The 15,731-nt window shown below is 39.4% G+C and overlaps 1 protein-coding gene across 1 annotated transcript; it reads right to left on the bottom strand.

Annotated features, from left to right (window-relative positions):
* Positions 1-588: 588 nt before the first annotated feature.
* LOC145586584 (E3 ubiquitin-protein ligase UPL1-like) lies at positions 589-15,325 on the bottom strand. Its single transcript, XM_081643458.1, has 17 exons — positions 15,152-15,325; positions 14,880-14,977; positions 13,443-13,538; positions 13,154-13,360; positions 6,506-13,058; positions 5,305-6,404; positions 4,923-5,222; positions 4,639-4,843; positions 4,081-4,349; positions 3,683-3,981; positions 2,312-3,428; positions 2,086-2,232; positions 1,874-1,954; positions 1,543-1,768; positions 1,305-1,444; positions 1,038-1,144; positions 589-936 (listed from the first exon to the last, which is right to left on the bottom strand). Exons 2-17 carry the CDS (start codon positions 14,973-14,975, stop codon positions 834-836), a joined length of 11,046 nt encoding a protein of 3,681 aa, XP_081499584.1. The 5' UTR covers positions 14,976-14,977; positions 15,152-15,325; the 3' UTR covers positions 589-833.
* Between the last annotated feature and the right edge of the window lie 406 nt (positions 15,326-15,731).

Below are 15,731 nucleotides of genomic sequence, written 5' to 3' on the forward strand. Positions count from 1 at the left end.
ACAAAAATTCTAGGCGTTTCTCTTCCTGAAATTTGGAAAATCTAGGCATTTCTTTTCTAGTTTTTTTTATGATTTTGTTTTTATCATAACTTTTAAATCAAAAGAATTACTATAATTGTCATAAAAAATGCAAAAAAAATTCTAATTTAATCTATGCTTACCATAATGTGAAAACCATGATTTATCTCGGGAAGACTTATGAATTAAATAGATGAAGAACATTGTGTTAGAATGTAACTCGTATTAATGAGTCAATGCTTAATATTTTTACTTTAACTCGTTAATGATTAAATGTTAATGGATACTTAAATGTTCTAGCTTAATACTTCGTATTAGAAATTTTCCTTCGTGAAAAAAAATTAAAAAATTGGGGTCATTTATAGGCAATGGAAGTCATGGAACATACTTTTTAAACTCCTTGGGTACATTCATTATGTATAGTTTTTTGAAAAAAAAAAAAGAAAAAAAAATGGTTTTAAATACATTAGTTATAGAACCAATTAGCTGATTAATTGATTAACCCTTTCCCTTTATTAATCAAAACTTTTTCTTAAAATAAGTCTTATATTTCGCGCTCTCAAAGCTATGGGAAAATAAGATTTAACTTTATATAATACCTTCAGCTAAATGCAAATTGGCAAGACCAAAAACTGCCATGTATCAATTATATAGGTGGACAAATTAATAGAACTGTACATTATATTAACAATTTTACCAACTCAAAAGTCCACATTCCAACTTGCCCTCCCAATTACAGCTCAATGATAACTAAGGAAACAATTTTTATCTACAGTAACTCTCTCGTTCCCACTACCCATAATAAATCAAGATTCTTAGCCAAATCCGAATCCCTCGCTAGCTTCATGGATCGCGAGCAGTAACCTCTCCTGCAGATGTTCTTTAGAAGGATACTCGGGTAGATCCAACTGGTTGAAGCTGTTTGAGATTTAAAATCAAAGTTATAGTCATGTACAAAAAATATACACACATCTTACAATGGGACAAATGAATAAGTTTGACCAAGAGATTTTTTTTACCATGTATGCGCAGATGGTAAATGATCTGCACTTCCGTAAGCTTTGTGTATTTGAAACTTTTGTGCGCCTGAAATGCCTTGAAGGGCACTGAAACCTTCAAGAGGAACCTGAAAGAGTAATAGATGGTATCATAATAAGATCAAAAACCATTGTAAGAAGACAAGGTCTAAAATGAAATAACAAAAGGAATCACCCCACAACTTTGGGGCAATCCACCAAAGAGCCAAATCTAAATCATGTAAATATATTTTTTAGAAAAATAATTACCTTGGAAGTGCCAGTAACAAATTGCAGCAAGCGTGCCTTATCTTCCTTGCTAAATCCCTGGACCACTTCCCAGAACCACTGAATAACCGGAGATGCAGGACTGTACCCAGAATATTCAGTATTCGCTCTCATATCCTCCACTGCAAAACAACAAATATGGATGGTAAGAGACCAGAAAGAAAGACTAAAGAGAATTTCATTGGGCCGAGGATGCGTGGTTAAAGAACGCAATACTTACAATCAATATCTGGAAGCCCACTGATCAATAATTCAAGTTCTTTGTCATTGAAAATAGATATGAGGTCTCGAGCAATCAGCTCAGTGAATCCATCCAAGAAAGCATTAATTTGAGGACGAATTGCAGTTGTTAATCTGTGCTCCGCAACTAAATCTACATATTGATGCTTATTCTCCTCTGTGACTTTAATGTTTCGTCCACCAGGAATTAGCTCATAATCCGTCACCTGTATTTTTTTAGCCAAGTCTAAATGTTAAAACCTTATCTTTGAGAGGGTAAAAATAAAAAAACATACCCACACACACACAAGGTAAATAGAGAGGATTCATACCTGTGTCCTTTCATACAATATCAGCTTCTCCTCATCAGCATCAATGCTGAAAGTAAGGTCTAGCACATCGCTTATATCATGCTGCAGAAACATAGAGATGATAAGAAAGACATTCTAAAAAGGCAAAAAGAAATACAAAGGGGGTAAAAGAAGCAAAGGAAACTTTTTCACTTATGACTTATAAAAAGGCCACAGCAATACAAGACGCATACCTCAAGCATCCATTTAAGATTTTTGTAGTAGTCTGGATCAATGGCTTCTATGTCATGATAAGTCACTTTTACACCAAGGATATGCTTGTAAAATGAGCGAGTAAAATGAACATCCAAAAGCTGGCCATCGAACAGGGCTTTGCCAACCTGTAATGTTTCATGTAGCTCAGCACCAGTAAACTAAGTAAATGACACAAATTTGCATGGATGAAGAAAGTAAACTTACAACTCGCCCAACAAATTTGAAGTACGATAGATGCTCAGTCTGATACACAGAATTTGGGTTCGGCTGAAACGTAGAATCATTGCCCACGGTAGTGAACAATAATGCACCTTTGTCAAAGATAACCCGGGACAATGACTGATACCATTCCCTAGTAAGCCCTCCGGCATCAATACCTTCCTCTCCCTGGAAATGCACAGTCAACCTTCCCTTCAATTCTTGGGTAGACCTCATTCGCAGTTGATTGTATGAATCTTCAAGAATGTATGCTCTTCTCACTGAAATCCTCAAAGGACTGTGATGATGGTCATATTGATGCTTTATCTTTGATCTAAAGTGAGCACGTTTGTTATCAAAATCAATGAAACGAGGAACCTTTATCATCAAGGAAAAGGACTTTTCAAGCAGCCCAGGGTTCTGCCGTATAAAAGCATTCAACAACTTTCGATGCTTCTCAGTGAACTTCACAAAAGCAGCACGCTTCTCATCAACACAGGAGACAGGGCCTGATACCTGCTGCTTGCTGGCAGAAGTACTGGCATCATCTACTTCTGGAACAGCAGCAACAGTAAAGTCCTGACTTGCACCAGACTGTCCAGGGTATATTTTCTCACATGTCACAAAGAAAGACTCAATGTAAGGTAGGACATTTTGGCTGCCAGCGGGGAGAGGTGGGCTTGCAGTGGAAGGTTTAGATTTGACAGCTAGAGATGGAGGTAGTTCAAGACCAGACTCCGAATAAACCTCTATGCTGCTTATGCAACTGCTCAGCTCCAGCCATAAGGGTTCCAAAACAGAGTTGATTTTGCTAACAAGAGAAAGGGCAACATTGTGATCCTTTCCAACATCATTTAGCTGATCTTCTTGCTTCTCATTCACAGAGGAAACAAGAGAGCTAAGAGCCTGCAACACCCTCAGTATTGCTGCTCCGTCAGAAGAAGTAGAATGTAGGAGTGCTCCTTCAGCCTCTCCAAAGGAATGCAACTCTTCCATGGCAGATTGACTTAAATTTTGCACCGAGTTTGCAAGCTCAGTTATGAATAAATGACAATGAGATGGAGTATAAGCCACCAATTTCTTCAGCACATCAGCAACAAGTGCATAAGCATTATCTGACAAACTGAATAAAACCATATGTTATTTTTAAAAAGCAAAAGGAAATTCAAATGAGCTCAGTAGAAATGCAGAAAAACAAAAGATACACACGTCAAAGATATTGAGCAAAGCGACCATTCTCTGAAAGCCAACAAGGAATAGTGAAGAATGAGAAGCATATAATTATGGTGAGCAATGGAACCACAAGTGACACAACCCTATGAATTTTTAATTTCACAAAACAGAAGGTACCATAGTTGATCTGATTGAGGAACTTACCCCTCAGTTGCAAGTAAAGAGCATAACAGCCTAAGATCTGATTGAGGAAGGCTAAGCAGCGCAGACTGAGCATCATATGCCTCACTAAAACCAGATACTGAAGGTACCATAGACTCATCAACTTTAGATTCCACATTGACTTCAGAAGAAATAGCTGTTGAATCAGTAGGTTGCATCTCAGCATCGGTTGTAGGTACCTCAGAAGAGCCAGACGGCTGTTCTGGAGCAGGTAATGCAGGTTTATTTTGACTAGATTTGCTTCCAGCATTGTCAATTATAACATCCAGTAGGCTTAAGAGCTAGCATGAAATAGAAAACATCACTATCAGACCAGCAAAACTAAAGCAAAAGATATAAATGAGACTAACACAGAAATGCCATCAATGTAATATCTTCACCTGTTCTAAGTGCGCATTGCTCCTCAAATAAAGAGGTTGATTCAAAAGACCCAATAACAGAGCAACAGAATGCAACTCCTCATGCGCCTCAGCATTTTGAGCATCAACAATCATCAATGCTTTACCGCGCACTTTATCTGCATTCTCAGATGCACAATGAGACTGAAGTGGCAGTCTAAGTTCGAGCAGAATCTTGGCAACAAAGGGATGATTTCGAGCCAGGTAGGTTAGAGTTTCAAGAACTCGCCGAGAAACCAAAGGAGGGACTCCTAATCACCACACGAAAGACCATACAATTAGAGGAAGGAAAGAAAAAAAAAAGAAAAAAGCAATTCAAAATGTGAAACTTCAGATCAAAACAAAATTAGAATAAAGTGAACATTCGCATGTACAGGAATTTGAACAGTCTACAAATTCAAGTACCAAAGAAGCCTTGATTACAATTATACAGTGGATCTTCTGGCGAACACATCCACATAGAATCAAATCAAACAGAAGCAAGCAAAGCTCCATTAGTAAATAAATAAATTCCATCAGTAAAATTACAACAAGTCTTACCATCAACAAACTGAGGGCGTGAATACATCACATGGCTTTGGCAAGCATACAGCCGATATGAAGGCTCAGCATCATTTTGCTGATTGCCCAGCTTATGCTCATCAAGCATCAGCATCTCCATCAAAATTTTAACTACTGCAGTCCTGGTCTCGGAATGAGCACACAGATTCAATAGAAGTCTCTGAAATGAGCCTTTATAGACTTGCTGCAAAAAAATAAACATTAGAATCTTTCAAAAACTAAACAATAAAAAATTTCAGAAATTTCAATGAAGCAGTACACACCTGAACAACACGCAGCAGCCGTATCATTCCCTTAAGAGCATTCGTATCAACTAAGGGAGCACCATCAGCTTCAAGTAGTCTACCTCCAACTGAACGACGTGAAGCAACTGTACCAACAGCTCTGTCCAGGCCAGTTCCTTCACCTCTTCTGGAAGACTCGCCTCTTCGGCTTCTTGGGTACATACCAAAGAGTGTGCGACTGTGATAACGATGAGCAAATCTTTCACGTAACATGTTTGCCTCAGCAACAAGAGCAGGAGTTAAATTTGCCAGCACAGCATCAGAAGATGTTAAAAGGACCTGGCAAAAATGTGAATTAATAAAGATGAAAACATGACAATCACCACTTAAATTACTCTTTTAAAGATGTCTGCTACTTTACCTCTTCTCTGAGTTCTGAAGGAAAGGTGGCAATTATTGACACAGTATCCATCTCAACGGGTTGCCCTTCCAGCTCCTGGGATTGATGTAGCCTCTGTGCCTGCTGCTGCGCAAGAACTTCAGCTCGAATATCTGCCGGCAGTGCAGCAAGAAATTCAGGATCGATATCTCCAGTATTCTGCTGCTCAGCATTAGCAGGCTGCGTAACCTGACCTTGCTGGGCAGATAAAACTTCAGCTCGCAACTCTTCCGGAAGTGCATCAAGAAATGCAGGATCAATTGAACCAGACTCACCATCACCCGTTGTTTGCCCCCCATCACCAGGAACACCTTCCTCAGACTCCTGATTAGGGTTTTCTGCAACTTCACTTAAACTATGAAGTGGTGTATCCCTGCCACTAGCAGGGGTAGTCGCACCAAAAGAAACAGTGTTTCTCCTGGTCCGAGTTCCCAGTGACTCACCCAATGGCATTCTGTCAGCAGAACCTTGCCTGTCTGCTCCATCATCATGACCATCAGCACTCCCGATTTCAACATCAAGGCTTCGGAGACTTTCTCCCAAAGTTGCCCCACTGCCACCACTTTCTTGGCTCACTGCCTCAACATCTCGAACTGCCACATCATTATGATCAAATTGCAAATCAACAGACTGAGACACTGCACATGGCACATCAGTTCCTTGATGAGGTGTAATTGAACCCAATCTATTATCAGAATTAGAGCTGTCCATTGCTTCAGATGATGGTACGGGAGGATAAGAACTTTGGTCATTTGCATTATTCTCAACTGGAGTATCTTCCCTCATACTTGTTTCAGATGGTTGCAGCTCGCCAGCATCAATCTTTCTCTCAGAGTCAACACTGGTCCTGTTTTCATCAGAAGGCTTCTCCGTCTCTGGCCTCCTCAGCTGCGACACAATAAACTCCTCTAAGCCTTGTGGTATAGCAGTTGAACTAGAACCACCACCTTGCTCATTATCATCAAGCCACAAATTAAACCTGTGACTTTGACGTCCATTTCGCGCAGAACGAAATATAGTGTCTAGCCGAGAAGAAGCACTTTCCAAGTTTCTATCAGAAAACAACAGATCACTTGTATTTTCTGAAAGTCAGAGCATGTGTTAAAGTCTACACTAAGAATAATAAGATAAGCAACCAACTGTGGAAACCATAAAAAAAAATTCAAATGCAACACCAATCTACCTGAAGCCCTAGAAGTCGTCGAAGTTGAAGAAGGGTGGGACTCAACGAGCAATGGATGTTGAGACGGCGCAGTGTTTTCACTTCGTCCAAGAAGATTGTATATGGAAGTAGAACGCCCTTGGCGCCTAGAGCCAAATAATTCTACAGGCATCACTTGCAGAGTTTCATTTGCAAAACTGTGATCTCTACCAAAAACCTCTATGTGATCAAGTACATTGATCCCATTGATGCCTTCCTCCAACCGAAGTATGAGTCCATCTTCATCATCCTCATCCTCCTCGTCTTCTTCCTCCAAAACTTCTTCATCAAACTCATCTTCATCCATCTCATGGTCATCCTGATCAGTATCTGGATGGGGAAGGTGGTGATCCTCATCTTCTTCCAAATCATTATGCTCATCTTCATCTTCATCATCTTCATCATCATCTCCATCATCCGCATCATCTACAGACATCTCATCATCGTCGTCGTCATCTAGAGTTTCTTGTCCATCTGGTTGAATTTCAATTCTAATTCCTACATTAGCAACCCCATTCTCAAGGCCCCTTCCATCACCTGGTGTGTCATGCATGTAATCATCTTCGTTTGGAGCAAAGCCTTCATCAAGATCCTGGTCATGCTCCATATCATCTGTTACAGCCTCAGAGCCCCCATACATATGCCCAACACTAAAAGAATCGCCTCGAACATCAGTAACAGAATTATCATTCTCTTGAGAAGCAGCTGCTATAGCTTGCACACCATCGCTACTATTTTCAGTTCTCTCATGCAAATTAATATTAGAGGGTTTGGCAGAGCCCTCATTCTTACCTGCATGAGCATCAGCAGAATGTATATATTCCTTTGTTACCAATTCTAATGCTTTGGTGAGTCCAGTAACAACAGTTAATGAGTCACCCAAGTCAAGGTCCAACACTTGTAGGGTACGAGTCAATGATCTGACTAAACCAACATCAATGAAAGTAGCAGAAGCTTCTGATGAGATATATGAACCAGTTGGGGATCGAGCACCAAGCACATCATTTAGAAGTTCAATAAAGGCCAAAATTTCATTGCCTGGTGAATTGAAACCCTCGGCAGATTCCACAAAGTCACTGAAAACTGAATTAATCTCTGTAAATATTCTCTTCCTTGCCTCAGCAGACCGCACACATGCAGCTACCAAAAATTGACTGGCCCTGGTTGCAAGCTTGTGCTTCCAGTCACCATCTAACTTCTTTTCTTTCTTGGGTCTTTTAGAATAGGGGACAAATTTGTGCAGAACATGGAAAAATAATCCCCCAGAGGTGCATCCAGAAGAACCATGCTGTGGCAGGTTCTTGCAGCTACTAATTTCAACATCCTTCCGCAACAAAACATGCACAGAAGCAGAATATGTGACAAGAATCTCTGTGAGAAGCTTTAACATAAACACAATTTTGGCCAGTGAAGCAGAAACATCCTCGTTTTGTGCTTCATTTTCTTTAGATTCAATCACAGGAGCCTTTCCTTTTCCTTTATATGTAGCAACATCAATGTCCATTTTAGTTGTGGACTGTGTACCTGAAGCTCCGGGTAAGGAATCATCTTTCTTAGGGGGTTCAAACGTTACAACTCTATCCAGGAGAAGTTCGATTACATTGATGAAGCTTTGGGGAGGTTTCCGGTGAGCCTTAAAACTCTTGGATTCCTGAAGCTTCCCTTGCCCACCTCCTAACACCACAGGAGAAAGACCACCAGGAGTAGGCTTCGCATCAATACCCAATGGTTTATCCTTCTCAGATGTTTTTTCCTTTTCTTTCTCCTTGTCCTTAAATTTATCCTTCTCACGATCTTTCAGTAATACAATATATGGCCGGTCACCAACCATCTCAACTTGACAAACAGACTGTGCAGCCCTCATGAACACCACCGGGTCTCTAGATATCACGGATGTCAAATTTGACAGAAAGTTGCGGACAGTAAGCCTTCCACTAGATTGTCTGTTTGTTGTAGTAACAATATTGTGTCTTATCTCAGACTCCATTGCCTGCTGAAGGGTCTGAGGATCTTCAAGAATATGACGGATGATAGTAGATGCAATATTGTCAAAACCAGAGAACAGGCTGCTCGTCGGTAGATTGAGAAGCAAAGGAAGACCCCCAGCATCAAGAAAATTAACAGCAACAGAGTGGGTTCGTGTCAGTGTCGCACATAGCTGGAGAACAGCATGCATTGTCTCTGAGGGCATTTGTTTCCGAATACAGCTACAAGCAACCTCAACAAGCCTCTTCTGCTGATCAGAATCAACACGCGGTTGTAATGATTCCAGCGGCTTGTTTTGCTTATCCTCATCAATAATGACTGGTTTCTGCTGGCCACTTTCAGTGTTCCTCTTCAACAATTCAATAACCTCTGGATTCAGCTTCTGATCAACTTGTAACAAACGATCAACAGCAAGAAATGCAGCTGTTACCCATTTAGGAACATGTGCATCTATCCCACCAGTTGATCCCCCATCCCATTGCCACAATACATCAGAGACAAGCTCTACCAAGCCATTTTTCAGACAAGTTTCTCGGGACACAGCATCTTCATGGAGAATCAAAGCAAGAACATGAAACAACGCAGACAGCATAGAGCTATTCCCACCATCTGTTACAGAGTTACATTTCTTTATCTGGTTAACAATAAAGGAGATAACATTAGGTCTGTATTGACCATTGTTCTGGGAGCACATTGTCATAAGCAAGTCTCGAACTGGAAATGCTAGGGATTCCTTTGACAGCAAAAGCTTAACACAAGTCAACAACAATTCATCAATTGGTGGAAGCTGTGCCATCTCCTCTTCAAAATTCTGATTGCTTTCAATCACAGCATCTTCTTTTGATTCTGACTCGGGGTTTCCCAGAGACATAGCAAGTGCACGAGCAAGCTCATCATCTTCTTGGACTTCCTCTGGATGATTGAACAGCCAATCCATTGCCAACTCAACACTGTTGGATCCAACTTGTCTCAGAGATTCTTCAGCTCTGGCCCTTGAAAACCCCATATCTACAATTGTTGCAATAACTGCTTCATTTAAAGGTGGACCAGTTACACGGTTGCTGCTGCTACTACTACTGACATTTTTCACTTCAACTCCAGAATATATATGCCTAATAATAGAGATAATTGAAGTGATGAATTCATAGCTGCAATCAACAAATTGTGGATCGTTCCATACTGGAAGCACAGACTTCAGGACCATAGACTGTAGAACCTTGACAAATGTCTCAGCATCCGGTGGAAATGGAATAGTACCATTAGATAAAGGTTGAACAAGCAAGTGTTTAGTAAAGGGAGACAGTATATATGATGAGGTGACCAGGTGATCCATCAGCTTCCCATAGCTAGCAAGAGGTCCATAGAGCCATGAATGCTCAGACTCTTCCTTTTTCTCGTGTTTCAGATTTCCATCATCTGTCTCCATAGGTGATGCAGGGACCGTAAACAGCAATTTGCTTGTAGCTTCAAATGTAGTCAACACAGACTGAATGACACCTTGCCCATACAAGCAATTTAACAGCACAGGATTACAGGAATCATGCCTGTCCATTAAGATGCCATCAATGAAATCCACAACCTTGCCAAAGTATCGGCACTTGCTAAATACTGATGCTTCAGATCCAGAAGGGCTCATATGACCCCCAAAATTCATATGTTCCAGGCAGATAGAGGAAAAGGTAGATACTACAGCTTTAGAAGAAGGTGATATATTAACAGCATCCTCACGTCGACGAGAAGGCAACATCATTGACTTTCCCAATTCTTGAAGTAGATGCATAATGTGTAATACAAGTGATCTAACCATATCGCAACAAGATGAAAAATAATTTCTCTGCTTATCCTCCTCCCTTCTAGAAGCACTATCAGTATCTGAACCACCTGACTCACGTGATTGCTGGCTGCTTCCCAGACGTAGGTTTGTGCCATCAGAAGTACTTCTTTGAATCCCACTTGCTCTACCAAGATCTCTGTAGAGATTAATAAGATCAAAAAACTGGGACTCAACGCTCCAACCAGACATTCTTCTTCTGAATAGTGGATCAAGCAACTGCCTAAAAGAAGTGACTCTCTGTTCATCAGTCCCGCCAGAACTAGATACCTGCTGTGATTCCGGTGCAGAAACAGAATCAGCACCTTCTTGTACATCTACTTTAGCATCCTCAAGAAGTGCAAGCTGCCATAAACATTCACGATGCACTCTCCCAATATCCTCCAATACAACCTTGTTATCACCACCAAATTCTGTAAGCAATGCGGATATCCACCGATTTTCTTTTGCAGCAGCGAGAAATAGAAGGAATTCAACAAGAAACAATGAAGAGAAAACTCCATCGTCAAGTTTAGCCTTAGAATCCAACAAGAATGACCCTCCAACCAGACTAAATCCAGTCAAAGCCTTCTTTAAATGATCCCTCAAAAATGAACAGAAAGTACGAGCTAGCGGAGTAGAGTGATGCTGGGTGAAGCCCTTGAAAACCATGGTGCTGTGCAAAGCAATAGCCATCCCCTCAGAGGATTGGGCGATACTAGGCCGGAGTAAAAGCTTCAACAAAGCGTCAATACCAGACTTCTCTACAAACAACCGACAAGTTTCTGAATTCTCCATTGTCCTGTGAATCAGCACCATTACATGGAAGACACTCAAGTTAATAAATTGCTCATCAGTAATCCCCTCCCCAGCAGAATCAGGAGTGACAATACTGGAAGAGCTTTCACTTCCACTTGCTTTCTCTCCGGAATCCATTTCCATAGAATTGCCCTCGTTGACCTTTTCAGATGAGCCTGAAGAGCTGCCCTCCCCAAAAGAAGAGATTTTGTTGATAATCTCAATAATAATATCAACCCCGGTGCTTCTGAGTGAAGATACATGACGCAACAGCTCTTCCACACCATTTGCCAAAGGAACAATAGCTTCATTCATAGCAACAACATATTTCTTGCATGTGAAAATATCCAGAAGAAAACGCAATGCAGAACTTTCTTTAACTGCCTCCAAACCTTTGGTATTAAGGCAAATAGCACCCAAGCCACTAGGCACACATGTGAGAGCCTTCGAAGAAGGTAGTACACCAGCAACAACTGAAGATAAAAATGCATCTGGCAGACCAAATTCATGTAAAATAGGGAAACAAGTGGGGTCTTTATGGAGGATTTCGCTCATAACGGTAACAGCTGAGCAATAAATATCACCACCAAATTTCCCAACATTACCAAATATCAAAGCCAAAGTGGATGGCAAGGTACTATCATGAGAACTCTGGGAGCTGGATGCGTTTGTAGGAGCATAGGTCGCAGACCCAAGAGCCTTCAACAAAGCCCTAATGAGCCTCTTCTGACCATATAAATGATCCTCGCAAGAGCTTGGACCCTCACCCAAAACCATCACATTATGATCTGAACCTGCTGTACCAATTACTCTTTGAACCTCTATATGCAGTCTCTGGGCTAAAAGTTCAACACCTCCCGAATCTTTCAAAAGGGTAACAGCTGCATTACTGTAATCCATCAGCTTCTGAAGAGTTTTCACAGCATAACAGACAAGGTGCATATGTGCAGGATCCGAATCCTCCAAAAGAGGCAAAAATGTTGGAACCATTCCCGAGCCACGGATGATGCTCCCTGAACTTGAAGTAGATATAACATGAAGCAGATAGAATTGCAGAAGTGCCTCAACAAAAGCAAGAGATGAAGGATCATTAGAATTCTTCAAAGACAAAATTGCCTTCTGAAGTACATTCAGAAGAATCATTCGGTTTCCCCCAGCAAAATTAATGCTTGAACCACTCAGCATCCTGGCTCGATCATGAGATGATGAATATGCAGCCAATTGAGCTCCCAATGCAAGCATAGCAAGTGTTCTAACAGTTCCAGAAATAGTTTCCTCGGATCGAACTATCTTTATTAGCTCGTTAGTATATTCCGGCTCGTTAGCAAAAAAAGACACAAGCTCATCATTTGCATCGTTAGACTGCACAAGCACAATAAAAGCAAGAAGGCAAATTCTACTGTACAATCTGCCTAATCTGGGAGAACGAAAAGCATGTGCATATCTGATTCTTGTGAGAAGCGAGAATCTCTGCTCAATTGGTACATTATACTGCTCAATGCATTGCTTAAGGAGCAAAAGATCATCCTCTTTCCTTAAATGCAGATCTGGCATATGAATCATGGTTGAACTAGAAGATTTTACATCACTACTGCTTTCCCCACTTCTTTGAGGACTAACCCCGTGCAATTCAAAGTACAAGGTCGAGCCTAGACGAGTTTGAGACTTTTCATCTTTGTCCTGTGCGTCAGAGGGAAATAGAGATAATCCCTCTTCTCGACTCTTCTCATTTGCCACAACACATGAATACAAACCCAGGCCTTCTTCCTTGCTCCCCCATCCCTGGGCTAGTGACAATAGGCAACTATTGATTGAGCCAAGTCCAATCATCTTTCCACTTACATGCAACTTAGAGGGAGGTATTTTTACTAGTGCAGAAAGAGTCTCTAATGTGGCCAAAAGAACCTCAGGATCTGTTGATGCAAGAAGAAACTTGAAATGCTGTCCAGAAAACAATAACAGTAAACAAGATTAGTTGGATTAACTGTAATAAAGACTGCTGATACAAACAGATAAACTAATAAACTTCATAGTACCTCTAGACCATCAAATGAACCCTTATTGTGACAGTTCTCAAGGATGATTTGCATCACCCTCAAGATCTGCAAAACAGCATGCTTTGGAAATGGGGCCTCATCCTCTGTAATAGTATCTGAGAGGAGGAGGTCATTCCTTTGAATTAGATATGCCTTGAAGTATGTATCAAAGTGATGAAACAGTGGTCTCCAATGATGAAAATTCCCCTAAAAAGACAGGAAAAGGTAAGTTGAGGCAAGCATCATACACAAATGTAAAAACATCATTTCAAATAGTACAAAGAACCACCTTGTTGTACTCCCAGCGAAAACCAGACAACGGAATTGCCAGGTCTTGCAGTGGACTCTGAATAACCTTGTCAATAAATGCTTTGATTTTAGGAGGCTGCAAGGACAAAAAAATAAGATCGAATCAACAAAACCCACCATTGAAATCATTTAACTAATTTGAGAATACAACAGTATCAAATCATAGTTGGTAAAAAGTCTCCTCCTAAAGCCTTGGACAGTGAGCATTAATGACCTCCACAATATTACCCAATCCCTCTAATATCAACAGTTTTGACTTATGAGAAAGCCTTGGCTAGTTCAAAGTGAATGAAAATGTGACACAATGAGAAAACAGAAAATCCAGATTATCATTTAAATTACAGCAAGAAATTAAACAAAAAGATAGATATCATCATACAACTATTGTACGCAAAAGGAATGAGCTGAAACTGGGTATTGTACATACAGCTTTCGCACAAGACCAAAATAAAGCTTTATATATGAATTTTATAAGCGGAATAATAGAGCTGCAAATAGGCATTGATCATACATCTTCCATGTAAAAACACCAAGATAAAATCACTACTACACGGAAGACCTCATGGAAACAAATTCGTCCAATTTATTTAGTATAAGATCTCATCTATTCAAATGTATCCTTATAACGACTTCGTATTACGAAAACAAGAGAAGCACAAGGTCCTATCAATCTAATCAATTATTAAACAAGATTCAGAATCTTCACCTTCCCCCATTGATCACAATGCGAAAAAACAATGGAAAAAACTATCTTCATCCTTTTATAAAATCTTGACATACATGGAAAACTTTATCACATAGCTGCAATTGATCTGATCCATAAGTTTAGTCAATTGCCTCAGCCATCTTCACCTACTACTGTGGGGGTGCACTAAAATCTAACTTACAGGTTTAATAATCTAAACCAGACAATTTTCACACCATTTCATTTTACAATTATAATAACAAATCACTCAAATACCAAACATATATAGCTATCCTGCCGCGCTATTTCAAATCCAGGCACCATTTTACATTTGCACAGATAGATTTCAATTCACCAATAAGAAGATTCTTCCACAGTGTTTTGAATGTTAATTCAACAAGCAAAGCATTTGTATTTATACAAGACTGACATTAAGCAAAAATATATATTTAATTAAAAAGTCACATACAAAAACCCACTAAAAGTTTCAAATTTGTTAAAATTTTGATAAAAGCACAATCAACCCAATACATTAAACTGCTAATTAATCAACTCATATCCAAAACCCTTACAATTAACTAATTAGTAAACCCTAACAAACAACCCAATCAAAAATCCATCCCCACAATTAAAGAAAAAAAAAACCCTAAATCAGCAATCAATGCCCAAAAACCCTAGTACAAAAACAAATCAAAAATTCATAAAAACAACAGCAAAATCAAATAAACTAACCGTCTCAGAATCAAGTTGAACAGAAGGACCAAAAGATCCTTCGTTAGAAAAGAGCTGCCGAAGCCGCGACGGCAAACTCGATCTTAAGGTAGCCATTTCTGCAAAAATCCAAACTTCCCTTGATTAATTTCTCTATAATCAACCAAAAAAACACCCCAGAAATCAAAAAATAAAAAATCACAATCAAACTTCATAAATTAATCATCAATTCCAACAAATAAAAAACCCTAAAAATGAGGAGAGATAAAATTAAAGAGTCAAAAGAAGAGTACCAGAGATTATGAAGAAGATGAAGATGCATACACATCCGAAATTTGTTCTTGGATTTTCGACTATACAAGAATAGAGAGAGAAAAAGAGGAGAGAGAAAGAGAAGAGGCGGAACACCAAAGCATAAAATGGAGGAAAGAGAATGAGAAAACTGGTGTTTTTGTTTCTTGCTTTTTTCTTTTCCTTTTCTTTTTCTTTTTTTTTTTTTTTTTGGAGTTTTTTAAAAAGAAAAGAAAAATGTTTATTTGAAAATGAAAGACACTATAGGTTTTTTTATATAGTGTTATGAAAAAAATGAAGAGTTAAGAAAAATAGTAAGATTAGAGTCGGTTTAAAACTTTAAATGGGTTATTAGGGTTATTATTATGAGTTGTAAATTTTTTTTCCTCAAAAAAAAAGAAAAAAAAAAAAAAAAAGAGTTGTAAATTTTTAGTATACTTTTTAATGTTTTTCTAAAAGTTTCTTGAAATTAGTTCATAAATTTGTGTTTGTATGTTTCCCAGATGGAGAGAGATTTAAATGATGTTTTTTACAAGCATGATTTGTATATGGATAGCCGGGTACAAAGTACAAGTGACTTAA

The sequence above is a fragment of the Chenopodium album genome, chromosome 16 (assembly GCF_948465745.1).
Source record: "Chenopodium album chromosome 16, dcCheAlbu1.1, whole genome shotgun sequence".
Taxonomy (NCBI): Eukaryota; Viridiplantae; Streptophyta; class Magnoliopsida; order Caryophyllales; family Amaranthaceae; genus Chenopodium; species Chenopodium album.

Excerpts from the sequence above, each read along its gene's own strand:
- LOC145586584 (XM_081643458.1), bottom strand. The coding sequence starts at position 14,975 with ATGGCTACCTTAAGATCGAGTTTGCCGTCGCGGCTTCGGCAGCTCTTT. Across the intron at positions 2,233-2,311 it reads TCAAATTTGTTGGGCGAGTT|GTTGGCAAAGCCCTGTTCGA; the intron begins GTAAGTTTACTT and ends GAAACATTACAG. Across the intron at positions 1,445-1,542 it reads TGGGCTTCCAGATATTGATT|TGGAGGATATGAGAGCGAAT; the intron begins GTAAGTATTGCG and ends GTTGTTTTGCAG.